Consider the following 14,459-nt stretch of genomic DNA (forward strand, 5'->3'; position numbering starts at 1 on the left):
TCTTTGGAATGAGACGTGACAGACCATCCTAACTTGAATGTACTTTTTAACCTGCTCAGGTGACGACGTTTGCTATAAACTTGTAAAAAAAAAAAAATCAATTAGTGTGTTTTGTCCTTGGAATATTCACATCAAAGCCTGTTGCTTCAGGTGTTAAAGGATGGCAATGTATAACTTCATTTTGAAGTTGAACTAATGAATTGGCAATTTTCTTTTTTTTTATATTAATCACCTTTCATTAGGTTACAAAGACCTCGAAGCGATTTTGACTCCCCCAAAGAAACCTCTTAAATCGGTCGATAGTCGTTGATGATGAGATTGAGTATACCGATGCGATGTAATCATTACTTATCCAATACAATTGAGGTTTTATATTTGGGCTAACAAGCCACAAAAACTACACCTGGCAAAACCTTCTATATGCCCCTTTTCTTCTTCCATTTTCTCTCTTTCCCTCTCTCGTTTACTCCTTCTTAATCCTACCATTACATAGGTCCAGTCAAATGTGAACAATTAGTTAATACAAGAAAAGAACTGTGAACGGATGAAAGAGGTGAATACAGTTCTTTTATGAAGGTTTTGTTGGGTGTTGTTCGAGCTGGTGAGCGGGGGGCTCGGGTAAACATCAAGCGTGCCGCCCCAGCCATGGCGGACGTGGTCGGGCCCCTCACGTGCGTGTATCAACGAGTCGCGTCGGCTGGGACTGGGGCTGGGGTCTTCCACCTCTGATCTTCAAGTCTCTCTCTCTCTCTTCCTCTCTCACCATCTCTTTCTCTCAACACGTTGAGAGAGCGACAAAATAGCTGAGGGGCAACCTACAGTTAAATCACAGAACTAATTGAATGTCTTGTCGCTGCACGCATAGTAAATGCGTTCACGCATGAGCAGAGAAACTAAACGCAAATTAATAACAATTTCCTACGCCCGCAGTGGAAAACAAGCCCAAGTTCGTTCGGGTCTGGGAACCCCACTCTCAAAGTTCGGCTGTACTTTTGTTGTATGTCCTCTTCCTGATCCGACTAGAGACCCTGAGGGAAGGGGCACTCTGTGCATGAAAACACATTCGTGCGGTACTAAGAGTAGAAGAAGCTTTGGGAGGAGGGGTAAGGGAGGGGGGCACTTCAGAAAATGGGCGTGACACAAATTGGTGGGTGATTTCTTCAAAGTATCGAAGGAGAAGCGGAATAGAAGGTGCAAAAAGTACACGGGTGTAGAGGTAAAAGAGCTATGACAAGAGACAGTGGGAGGAAAAAGTGCGTTTCACCTGCAATTTGGGTACTTGAATCTTAGCCCCCGGTTAAGTTGACACCTTTTGTGGGCGTTTGATGTGCCTAACACGCGGTTCGATAAGGCATGAGAGATCTTTACGCCAATATTACCCGCTTGCTCTCTCTCTCTCTCTCTCTCTCTCTCTCTCTGCATTCAATCGCAAAATCATACAGTGCACCTTCAAAAGTAAAAGAGAGAAGAAAAAAAATCAATTCATATTTCTCGCAAGAAAACGGCGGGTGAGAAAAGCCTAAATAAAAAAGTGCATTTGTAAGGTCGATGTCTGTGCTACTCCCAGCTGGTCACAGTAACAAACCCTCTCTTGGTAGCATTCTACCAGCAATCGTGGTGTCGGATGTTGTCAAATTGGGGTTCCAGTCTTACTACCAAGTTTGGGCTGAATTGGAATGTTGTATTCTGATTGGTTTTTACTTCGTAAAGTCCCGGTCACACCTACAAGACCAACACCAGGCCAACCAGGGACCGAACAAACAATTACATTACCCCCATTGGCCAAGAATAGGTCGATTTGGAGTCGGTATAAAATCGGATTGGCCGTATGACTGAGGTCTACAGACATTGGCAATTCGACACTAATGCATTGATTACCAATTTATGGGTATTCAAAAACATATATATTCCGTATATATTGCAACTTTCCAATAATGTTTAACCGTTCTGTTTTTCTCATATGTAAGTGTGTGTATGGTGGTGTCGTCAATTTCATAATGATATAAACGTAACATTTCCGACGTTTTGTCTGAATATTTCATTGTAGAAATAAAATGAAACAAATTACATTAGCTGATTATTATCAGCAGTATCCGTCAGTGGCAACAACATAATAACCATAAGCTTCCCATGATTACAAATAGGCAAGAATGTACTCCTATTTCATTTCGTTATAAGTCATCAATGGTTCCGTTATTACATGAGATTCTATTATACCTGGTCGAGTCATCTGTCTCTATTCTCACAATTCACATTTCATTATCGCACGTGGCTAATTCACTTCAAGTTATACAGTAATAACTTCGGCTGAGCAATCATAATTGCAATCTAATGATTACTTTGATACTAGTATATGCTCTTAAGTTGAACGATCATTATTATTAGGATGGTGTAATTTACATGCGTGCACGCTACCACAGCCGTAGCTCTGACCACATATTGCATTGTAATTATTCTCCTTTCGAAACCTTTCTTTCCGATATCACCATCCTACCACCCCACCACCAAACCTATACGGGACCTCATGGAGTTTTATGGCCAGGCACAATAGGTACCACATCTTGCCCGGCATTCTCCCGAAGCTGTAAGCAATAATGGCGGTCTAATGGCGGTCTGTACATTGTCCACGATATATTTCGTGTTTGATCCTTGCTAGAAACATATATCTTTGAGGATGATTTATCATGAACAACAACATCGATGGATACACGAATAAACGCCACCCCACCCGGCTTCATATCAGCATCCCCGCCGCCACTATCGGCTTGAAAGGAGCGCGTCTCATACCCCTTCGCACCGATCCGAACCGAGCAATCGTAAAGTAATTAATTACAGCGAATACTATTTCCTTTTCATTTCAATATTCAACAAACATTTGTTGACTGCTACAATGTCTAAGTTAATCGCGTTTTCCAGATTATTTTGAATAAATTCGAACAACATTCTACGATGCTACTCCTGTCTCTAGTTTTATTGGCAAGTCGCTACATTGCAACCATACGCACGATACAGTTACCATCACCTGGTCTACTAACACATTTTCAGGCATCGTTTTTTCCCTTTGAATTCAAACTCATGTTATTGGTAACCGATTTAGTTTATACAATATTATATTTCATACAAATGCATTTCCTACTAGGCGCTCTTTTATCCGACCCGTATTTCCCTCCAAACATATTGTAAAATGATTTATATTATTTTGTCCGTTGCTCTCTTTAATAATACTAAACTTTGTGATATATTTCATAAGATTGAAAGAGCTTATTCAAAATAGCACGTTGTGTTATCAACAAAAGTTAATTTCAACACTAAACTAAAAGGCGCCTTTTAAATATAAAATAGTAAGTCTCTAAAAGTGCGAAAGCTTTTTTCTTGAGTAATAAATTCCGTCAAAGCACACATTTAGCATCCAAGCATTAAGCAATAATCATATTCATAATTTATCAAGAAACAAAATCCAAACAGTTCATTTCCAGGCCTAAAAATGCTTTAAAAGTTCGTTTAAATCACGTATTTAATGATATATTTATTCATTATAATGAAATCTCCAAACATAATATCAATAAAAACTATATACCATGTGCACCCATGCCAGCGCTCAATTTGTTTCAACACTGCATTTTTCAAGAGGTTTCTTTTGGACTTATTGAGCTAGAAATAATCCATCATTTCAATTCAGTCAGAAAGAAATACTTAAATATCAATTGATTCCTTAGAGATTCACTTAAGTTAATGGGAAGAGAGAAAATAGGGAAATAATTATATTTAAATGGAAAAGGAGAGACGTAGCAACAAAGAGGGAGAGAATGACAAACGGGGAGAGACGGAGATTGAGATTCAAGTTGGCGGTTAGATTTGGATGCAAAATCTTCAAATCTGTTGTATGTTACACAATAGTAATTTTACCGACAAAGGAGTTACTGAACAAAAGCAAAATACCACAAGACTCATATTATGCTATCAGTAGATGGGGACATTGTTTCTGGAGGTGATTAAGCAGAAATGTGATATGTCCCGAGAGCATTTTCATTAATGTTAAAACCTTGTTATTCTTGATAATATTAGTGTTAAAGCAAAATCCCCTGCTTATAGCCGCAAGGGATGGCAGAAAGACCAGCCTCGGGAGAAAAGAAGGTTCCACTGGCGCGCAAAATATGGCGTTTTTGGAAAGTATAGTTTTGCTACTCCCTCTTTTTTCCTTTCTTTCTTATTCCCGATCAAGCACAAAAAACAACAGGTAAAATGGCACAATTTGCTTGGTAGAAGGACTAAGGATGAAGAGAAAGAAAGGAAAATAAAAGTGTAAATGCACTTTTTTTGAGGAGTGAATTTGGCGTTAGAAGTCGGTGCCTAATGGGGCTGCTTGGCTTCAGCTTCGTGACAGAGTTCATAAAAGTACAAGCACTTGAGATATGTGTTGTTGTGAAGTGCGGCTAGAGCGATAAATTGATACTGCGCGAGTTTAGTAAGCATGGTGGGGAAGGGGGTTGAAATGATCGGTAACTCGGGTAAGGGTAATCATGTGATGAAAGGGGGTTGGACTATTAATCGGTAAGAGTGGGGGAGGGGGTTGAAATGATCGTTAATGTTGGGGAAGAGGGTTGGGCTAATCGATAAGTGTGGGGGATAGGGGTTTGGCTAATCCTTAAAGGATGTGAAAAGGGGTTTGGGATGGGATTGGATGGATTAATTCTTCAAGGGTGCGGAAATGAGGTTGAACTAATCGGTATTAAACGGTAAGGAACTGGGCTACTTTAAAGGGGGCTGGGTTATTCAGGAAGGGTGTAGGAAAGGGATCCGATTAATATTAATAAGGGTGGAGAAGGGGCTTGCCTAATCTGCAATGGGTGTTTAGTGGGCGTGTTAGGGAACGGATCGGGGGATGCGTTCATCGATACTCTGCCGGAGCTTTCAGTTTTAGTTTTATCAAATAAAAACAAATTGGCAATAAAAAAAAATGAATGATAAAATACTATTTAAATTTTTAAAAACGGAGAAAGAGTTTGAGTGAGTGTTCGTGTGTGTGTGTGTGTGTGTGTGGGTGAGTGGGTGGGTAGGTGTTTGCGTGCGTGTGTGAGAGGAGAGAAGAAGATAAAGAGAGACAGAGTTAGAGAGCGAGAAAGAGACACAGCTAGAGAGAGACAGAGAGAGAGAGAGAGAGAGAGAGAGAAAGAGAGAGATAGGAAATAATGAATGTGAGTAGAGGTCAGAGGTCATTATTTGTCAAGGATGCTACGCCTGAGTTGACTGTCATTATTTGTTTGGATTGTGACAGTTGTCTTCTTCGCGGCCATTTATCTAACCTGCCTGACCTGAATGACTGGCGTAGCCACCTTCATCACAAAAGGGCTCGGGCAAAACTGAATGCGGGGTGGGGGGGGGGGGGGTGGAAAACCTTCCTCCTCCCTGGCATGAAACCGTTTTGACAATTTGTTGAAGTCAACGACCAGAGGAAAAAGAGTCAAGTAAGAATCTTTCCAATCAAATTGCATTTATCAAGCTACGGGATCAACGCAAAATATTCTTCTGATCCTTATCAGAAGAATATTTTCAGAATTAGTACTCTTACAGTAAAGCATCAAATCATTATACGCTTTCATAGCCATATTTAAGAACAAATGAAATTAAAATTGTATCTTTGCTTGTAGAAGTATTTTTTTTTAGACATGACTCTAAAATCTAAATCGTAATGAGTATGAGTATTACGCTGGACAGTCTAGAACTCCATCTGAAAATGTTCTTTAAAAACTTGTTTAAGCTCCACTCTCCGATGATTCCACATTTTCCACCCCCCCCCCGCATTTAGAGCTTTGCCTTTCAACTCCCATGACACCCCTCCCCCTCCCCTCACTCCCCTCCTAAAAAAGATTGCCATTTTCCATTTATCCTCCCCAAACATCCATCTCCTTTTCTCTTATCTGTCTACTTTGCTTCCGAGAAACATCATGATATACCGGGTTGAGTTTTGAAGGAAAATACATACAATATCAAATGCCTGTATCATTATCATTGTTTGGCTTCAGAAAATGATAAATAGTCTCGGTTTGGTGATCCTTGCTTCGGGTAGGTGACAGTTGGGATGCATTTGTTTCCTTAAAGGAACATTTCGCGGTTGTTTCTAAAAAGAATTGCTAACATCATGGAGAAGGAGAAAATAAGTGAGGTGACCATAATTCTAAATAGAAGACATTTTTTAAAATTAACAACAGTAAATAATAATCATCTTGAAAAAGTCATATTTTTAATTAAATATATATATATATATAAATACATATATATTTATTTCCTTCAGCAATTCACGGGCAACCAGGCATGATAATTTTGTTGTGGAAGTTTTTTTTTTAAAATCGTCTCTCTAGCATTTAAGACTAATAACGCTCAATAAATTTGGACACATAAAACATAATCCTAGGGTTAGAATGTAATTTCAAAAAAATTATAACTACCATATCCTTCCCGGGAAAGAAAAAAATGGAAAAAATACACAAAAATCTAGAACGCAAAATTATGCCAAATCACCATTTCGAGATGACCAATGAGAAATCCTCAATATGAATGATTTTATGAAATATATTCGCTGATAACTTTAACATGTTGTGTCATTATTAATATCTTTCTTGGTTATCTTTGTTTATGTCATACCATTGTCGATAGTGTAGTATTAATGTTTCTATGTCACAGACGTACAGTATAGTTATTTTCAAGTTTGTGAAACTATAGTTTGATTAAGTTGCATTGGCCAATTTTACAATAAGAAAGGAAAACAGGACTGAAATAACAACAGTTCATGCAATCCATCAATAAGGCTTATTGAGTCAAAATGTCATAATTATTTTGCCACTTTTCTTCGCTCTGAGGGTAGATTAGACCAGTTGAGTCGTTTCATTCTTCCCCCTTTCCCTGCCCGAGGGAGACAGACCGATCATCGCCTTACCGTAGCCCGTTCAAATTCACTTCAAACACTTGTAATACCAACTAAACCACTTCCCCTGATGCTTCAAGTACAAACATCACATCATAATTACACAATATTGCATCTCTCACGGCTTTTTATTTTCATTAATGTAATTATTTTGTGCGAGAGGGATGGTGGCGGGGAGTTGGGGTGTGTGCTCGCTGAGCGGGGGTTGAGATGGCGCGAATGCGTTGCTTCATCCCGTACGCACACGTCGCGATGTGAGGCGATCGCCTGGAGTTATGTTTGCGCGGACGTAGTGAGGCTTTGACTAATCTGAAGGGAATTAGATGGTCTTAACCTCAGACAACCGGTCAGGAGAAGGGAGGAGAAGACGGGATATCATGGCGATGATCAGGAGGATGAGGCGATCAATTGGTGAAGTGGAAGATGACGATTAGAGCGATGAAAGGGAGAAGATGATCACGTGATAGGTATCAGGTGATGATGTGGTGCTTTTGTATCATCTTTGGTATTGATCATGTGATCACGCAATAGTGCGGATTGATTAATGCTGATGGTGATGGTGACGATGACGACAAATGATGATGATATTGATGATGATAATGATGATGATAATGATGATGTCGATGATAGTTTTGATCATGATGATGACGATAATGACAGTGAAGATTACAATCCTAAAGATGGCGGTGAACGTCATGATAATGATGACGATGATAATGTTCAAGATATTAGTGATTTTGATGATAATGATGAAGACGACAATGATGATCAGGGTAGAATAAGAAAGGGGAGGAGATGAAAAAGTTAATAGAAAGAGGGAGGAGGGAAATCCCCATTTCTTAAATATGAACCTCGTATAGGGTGCACTTCCAACTTTTGCTCATGATAAATTTCTTTAAAGGAGTTCAATTCAAGAACTGTTATTTATATCTATTGTAAAGGGACATAATAATGTGACACGCAGCTTTCTTATAGTTTCTATCATTATATTCTCATAAAATCTTGTGAGATACTTTCTAATAGATTATGTATTCTCCCTGGTTTAATATTAGTTTTCTTGACATTTTACATTAGGAATATTCATCAGTACTATATTTTGTTATAGCTTTATTTCCGATCTTTCTATTTTAAAAAAGAGGGGGGGGGATGTATATTCGAATGACATACTCAACAGCGAACACATGTAGATGAATATTGGTTTCAAGAGAGACCATGTGAGATGAAACTCATTTGAGTATTAATTTACAGGAATTAATCTTACAAATATGCTTATCACAACTTAATGTGTATTCCTTACTCAGTAACTAAGGGGAAATTGTGCAAAGGGCTTCTGTTTTATTTTCTTGTGCTTTTGGGTAAATAGGATACTTAATGATCAAGAAAGGGTATAGTCATTGTCATCTAATAGAACGCTTTGTAATGAAAACGTTAACCATGTGATATTGTCCTCTTACATGCCTGTGATACAGTATTTATTACCTTATTTTGAAAATGTCCTTTATACTATTACTACCTCAAATTCTGTAATATGTCTTTATTGGCAAATTCAATTAAAATAATTTCTTGAACATTTATTATCTACTTTCATCTATGAATGGAAAAAATCTATCTATATTTTAATTTTACTGGCACTTTTGATATAGATGCAGTATTAAATTGTTTGTTTTTTATCAAAAGGGGAAAAAATGTGGCAGAAAAAAAAACGAAATCATTCTGTCTATTAGAAGAAATTAAAAGTTTAAACATTGTGTATTGTCTAAAGCTACAATAAAAAAATAGTCGAAGCCTGTCGACACTTTAACACTTCCAAAGTGTATATAATTATGACAATGAAAATAAACCGTGCACATATAGGCCTTTAATATGTCCTCGCAGCTGCTCGACTTCGATTTTACAAGTTATTTGAAATTGAAATGATGCAGATAAATAACTTACTCTCACCATTTATTTGTATTGATCTTGAAGAAAAACTCTTTTCATTACCAAAGAGCAAATCGGTGTTATCCGCCTAGCCTGTGGTGGCCCTTATTTCCGCCTTAACAATAAAATTGTTTCCATCGATCTGTTTATCTATTCATTATAGTCATCACTATACGAGCCATTGCCGTAGGAAAATATTGATGGCTAAAATCAAACTGATTAAAAAATTTGAAAGAATGATCACCTATTCAATTGTTTCATTCATATTAAACTTTCCACACATTATTTATTTCGATCTTTTGAAATTTGTTACCATTGAAAATGATGTCACTCACAGAATATGTATTTTATATTGAACGGGCCGCTGAAATGAGACGAGGAAATTTATTTAGGTTCACTGAAAAAGACCTTATGATGTTAATAATTGTCAATAATCCTACAAGACAATCCTATCTAATCCTTTTTAACACGAATAGTAGGATGTTAAAGTTGGAGTAGAGGGTGGGGAGGGGGGGGGGAATTGTGGTATTAATATGATGTGAGCCTTTGTTCACATCTCCATATTTCTATCGACAATAGAACAATCTGGTAATTCTGAGATTTGCATGATACAAGAATTTGATATATCAATTTCAACTGCAATACTATGTTGATTTGTTTCTATTTGGGTTCATGAGGATTTTGAAAACTTATTATTGATTTTTAAAATACGATGACTACTTCTTTTTTTAAATATTTTTTGTGATTGAATTTCCATAATGATTGACACTGTCCCTGTGATGTTATATACAAATTTGTCCGTAATTGTGACATAAAAAAGGAAATTTTGATAAATAAATTCGTAAAATTAAATGAAACAGACATGAAATTGATGAATTCTAGTGTTGATCATTTTATGAGGATTTCAATGATTTCAAATTTTCTTTGAAAAAGAACCGCCTAATAATATGGCTATATTCTTATTTTCCTAAAAATGAAATACGATATATTTGGCGGCTATGCATTTGACAATTTGTTTACGTTTTGTTGATAAAACGAGATGAATACAAATTGAAAAATTAGAAAGTTAATAATGCAACACAATTTGAAGAGGGAATATATGAAGTTTAAAAAGCTATTTAAACTTTAGGTGGCCTCTAAACGTCATGAAATTTTGTAACAAAGAATATAAGTAATATAGTTGCGACCCCATTGGTATAAAACAGCTACAGCAACAACAAGAAAACAAATGTATTTTCTTCATACAAACGAAAATCACAGAAGTTTAGCGGTTTTTTTTAAATAAAATTCAACTACCTAATGTTATATTCAATTAGTACATCGTATTTATGTTTGCTTCAATATTATACCAAACAACGCCGTCTACGATCAAAAACAAATGCTTAAAGTGTTGAAAAAGGTCTAAAAAGGCTGAAATTCATATTTATATTTGAGTCAAATGTCTTTAAGATTTTATGTAAGAAAATAGGCTCATCGTTCTAATAATTCGAGGTATCAACAGGATGCCATGGTGAGCTCATATTCAAGTATGTTTATCATCGAGTAATCTACAGTACAAACAAAAAACGAACTTTTACTTTAGCTTCCTCCTTCCATATTGTTTTGATGCATCATTAAATCAAAGCAGTGGTTCTTGTTATTTCAACAGATTAAGGTTAAACAAATTTTTGCAATTGGAAGTTATAGTCCGAATTCCGAATCATTGGATACTCCGAAACTAACAACAACAAAAATACAGAACAAAAACTAAGGTAATCCGAATTACAACCTAATAGCATTGGTCAGCCATCGTATCGTCAAGAATGCATCGGTCAGTACGGTCATCTGTGACCATACTATCGGCTACATTTCCGGTCAATGGCCAGGCTGTCCGGAGTTAAGAAGGCGAAAAATAGGACAATCTGTCGATATTTGCCTAAAGAGGCATAGAAAAGACGCAGTCATTATTGACCGTTACGCGTGCAAAGTCTCCTAATTTTCAGGTTAATGCTAACCGACTACCCATTTAATGATCAACAATAAGGGAAATAATTCACGAACTCTTTACTTAAATTCTAGGTTACAATTATCTGATATCTTTTCCATGAACGTGGAGACAAAAGTCACTCAGTACAATTAGTGTAGCCTCACATTTTCTGCTAAATCACGGACCCTAAAAATTCGAATGTAATGGCATCCAATGAGTAAAAGGGCGTTTACATTTTGTGATCATACTGGAGTTGTCAAGAAATATTTAACTTTTTTCCGTTGTCATAATATCTACGACGGGATATAATATTGAGAAGCATAACATACTTCATCAGAGCAGAGTAAATTGTTGCAAATATACATTGTAAATATGTATTAGCATTATTATCATCTATACGTCGGGAACATTTTACAATATGCTTGCTCAAAAATTTTATCAGTCGGAAATGGACGCAGATATATATTGTAGATATATTAATGACAATGTAAGTTGATCAAATATTTAGTTTGAATATAAGTGGGCATAAAAAAACACAACATATATCGCGAATTCTTTGTTTAAAAATTGTCATAAATGATTTTGGGACTCCCCCTAATATCACTAAGCGATAAAATGATAATAATATCCAAATAATTGAATTGGGTCTTAGAGTTGTCCATAAATTATCAATGACAACATCCAATCAACTTTATATGAGAAAAGCCTGTCCTAATGAAGGAAACAAATAGCAAAGAAAACAGAACAAAAAATAAAGATTTTTTTTTATGGCAAACAAATTCGCTCCTGACTGATTTGATATATTTGAAGTGTTAGTGCGTTTAAATCGACTATTCGCATAAAACGGGACTTGATTTTGCGGTAAAGCGATGTGTCAACTCTACACCCCTTAACAATAGGATGAATTACCGTCGCAGACCTAAACCACATCACCATTTCTACAAGACACTTTACCTAGAACAGCTTAACTGAGTTTGACAGTTTCAATGTTGTGAATCTTGTGATATTTTAACCATTGAACAGTTTTAACTTTTTTTTATTCATGACAGAATTCTGGTTGGGTAATCAGCAGGGCTGAACAGAAATGAGAGATGACAAGTCTATAATAATCTACTAAACAAAGATTCATTAATCATGGCGATTGTTGATTTATACTGCATATAAGAAATCCAAAAACAAAGAACATAATCACTTGAAAGAGTAAAAAAAGACTACACTCAGTTGCTAAAAAATCCTTACTTTATAAAAAGAATCAGTCAATCAGCCATCATGGTCATACTGTTAAGTATTTATGAAAGTTATAAAGAAGTATTTATGTAACAAACCTTTAGGTCTATTCACAAACTAATTTTTTTAAAAAGACCTCCATTTGGAACTGCCCTAAATAATGGAACAATAATGGTCATGTCTTAATAACAATTTTGCATGTGTGATATATTTAGCCCTAAAATTACGGGGCGATTACTTCAATACTTTTCTTCTGATAGAAATTTAGTTTTCTTAATTGAAGAAAATAAACAACCTATGATCATTAAAGTATAAATTGCTATGAACGCAAGGCAGGTAGATGGTAATTCTTAGTCAATGTTCTGAAACGAAACTCCACCTTAGTTTGTTTTCTTTTCGTCGACTCATAAAACAGTTCGCTCGACTTGTTTCTTAGCTTGTTTCTTTTAAGTAACCTCGTTTGTTATCTTTTATGGAAAAACAGACATGCAACGTGGTAAAAAAAATAACATTCACAACTGGTTCTTCAAGTCGGTACTTAAGCAGGTTTATCGGCATCCCTTTCTTAAAATAGTGTTAAAAATTTTGATGTTATAGATGCCCTTTTTTGTGCTTGGTAACGCTTTCTATTCGAGTACGCGATTGAAATTCAGAATTGGTTTTATTGGGTGATTATTATTAAATCTTTAAGTAACAAACGTACTCTTATTAATATGGAAATATCATTCGTACTAATGATGTGCAGATATTTGCAAATGCTGAAGCAATTCGTCTGGTCAGAGCCGGAAGTATGTTAACTCTTGCGGCTCCAAACAGTAATAATAAGTAATAATAAGTGAAAATGTTGAACATACCTTGTTGAGCTTGTCCTTGTCCTTGCCCTTGCCCCTGTTCAGATTGTTGATTCCGGTAAGGATCATAACCCTTGTGTGTCTGGACAGCAATCCCATTCATCGCGTAGATAGCACCATCTGAAGTCTCGTAATAAAGTCCAAGTTCCTTCGCTTCATTCTCTTCTTGCGCTTGTTGTCTCCTGAGAGCCACTTGAGCAGCCATCACCCTCTGCCTCTCTGCGATCAGGGTACATTTAGCGCAGATGCAGTCCCGCCATCGACAGTATCTCTTGTGGCCTTTGAGCGCTGACACCACCCCGTGGTTGCGGCACCGGGCGCACTTAGGCGTGCGGGGGTAAGGCTTCTCCGCTCGGAGCAGCATACCGGTCGGTCCGCCTGGCGGTGGCGGCATGCCCGATTGGTGGAGGTGGTGGTGAGCGGGACGGTGGATGTGGTGACCGGGCTGGAGCTGGGGAGGAACCACAGGCATGTCGTTGGGTGATGTAGAGGTGTGCGGCGGATGTGTATGTGCTGGTGGGTCACCTGGACCACCTAGATTCATGGCACGATGTCAACTCCAGAGAAAAGAAAGACGATTAAAAGCCTCGCAAAATTTAGCTGAAGAGTCACAAATTACGCATAGATATCTCAATTCATTCAGCAAAAATATCTATCAGATAAATATGGAATAAACTTTTCCCAATGACCCTTTCTGTCAAAGAGAATCTTGTTTAAAATGTTTCAGAGCAAAGTATGTTCCAAAAGTCGAATTTAGAGGCGAGAAATACCAGCAGCAAAAGTCCCAAATCAGAGATGGTAAACGAATTGTTTACAAAATAAATCTGAGGCATCCGTCTTGTGAAGTGGTCACTTTTTAAAGATCTGTCCGCACTCCGGTTGACACATCAACATATCAAAAGATATTCCACTCGAAGGAGGTACCACACAAACTTGACACACATGTATAAAACCTGCGTCTCCTCAACCTATGCTCTTCTCTGTACACACACACACACAAAATATACACTCAACCCCAGACTATTCTCCAAAACGTGTGTGCCCCATGCGCAACAATGCATGCATATGCCACTGTCGATACCAGAGGCATATAACGCGGCCGTTGATTGGTCAGACCACACGCTGTGTCGCCGACTGGTCCGCGATGAATACTTGTGACGTCATCACTTCTTCTCCCTTGTTTTTGGTATCTTGTAAGTATTTTCATGCGCGTGTGACAACAAGATTGATTTAACATGCTAAATAGCATTTCCATCTTATCAATTCCAAAGAAAGATTACAGTTGACACGCAAATCATTTGATTCTTTGACCTTAAGTCGCCTGTACTTCCAAATTATTACAACTACTAATACTTCTACTACTTCAAATAATAATAACATGAACATGAACAACAAATATAATGATAATAATAACAATGATAATATTAATATCGATATCAATTATAACAGTAACGTTACAATGGCACTTATGATGACAGTGATAAATATAACATTTCTATTTTATTACTACTTTACATGATGTCAACATGAATATTTTCAAGTTTACTTTATCAGAACTAATCATGTACTTCAT

At 37.0% G+C, this 14,459-nt stretch overlaps 1 protein-coding gene across 1 annotated transcript in view; it reads right to left on the minus strand.

Moving 5' to 3' along the window:
- LOC581867 (doublesex- and mab-3-related transcription factor A2) overlaps nt 1–14,175 on the minus strand; it is a 34,669-nt gene extending 20,494 nt beyond the window's left edge. The window contains exon 1 of the mRNA XM_781845.5: nt 12,890–14,175. Coding sequence (XP_786938.3) covers nt 12,890–13,430 — 541 coding nt within the window. The 5' untranslated portion in view covers nt 13,431–14,175. The remainder of the gene's footprint in view (nt 1–12,889) is intronic.
- Between the last annotated feature and the right edge of the window lie 284 nt (nt 14,176–14,459).

This window comes from Strongylocentrotus purpuratus, unplaced genomic scaffold, assembly GCF_000002235.5.
Source record: "Strongylocentrotus purpuratus isolate Spur 01 unplaced genomic scaffold, Spur_5.0 spur5_scaffold_3, whole genome shotgun sequence".
NCBI classification, from domain to species: domain Eukaryota; kingdom Metazoa; phylum Echinodermata; class Echinoidea; order Camarodonta; family Strongylocentrotidae; genus Strongylocentrotus; species Strongylocentrotus purpuratus.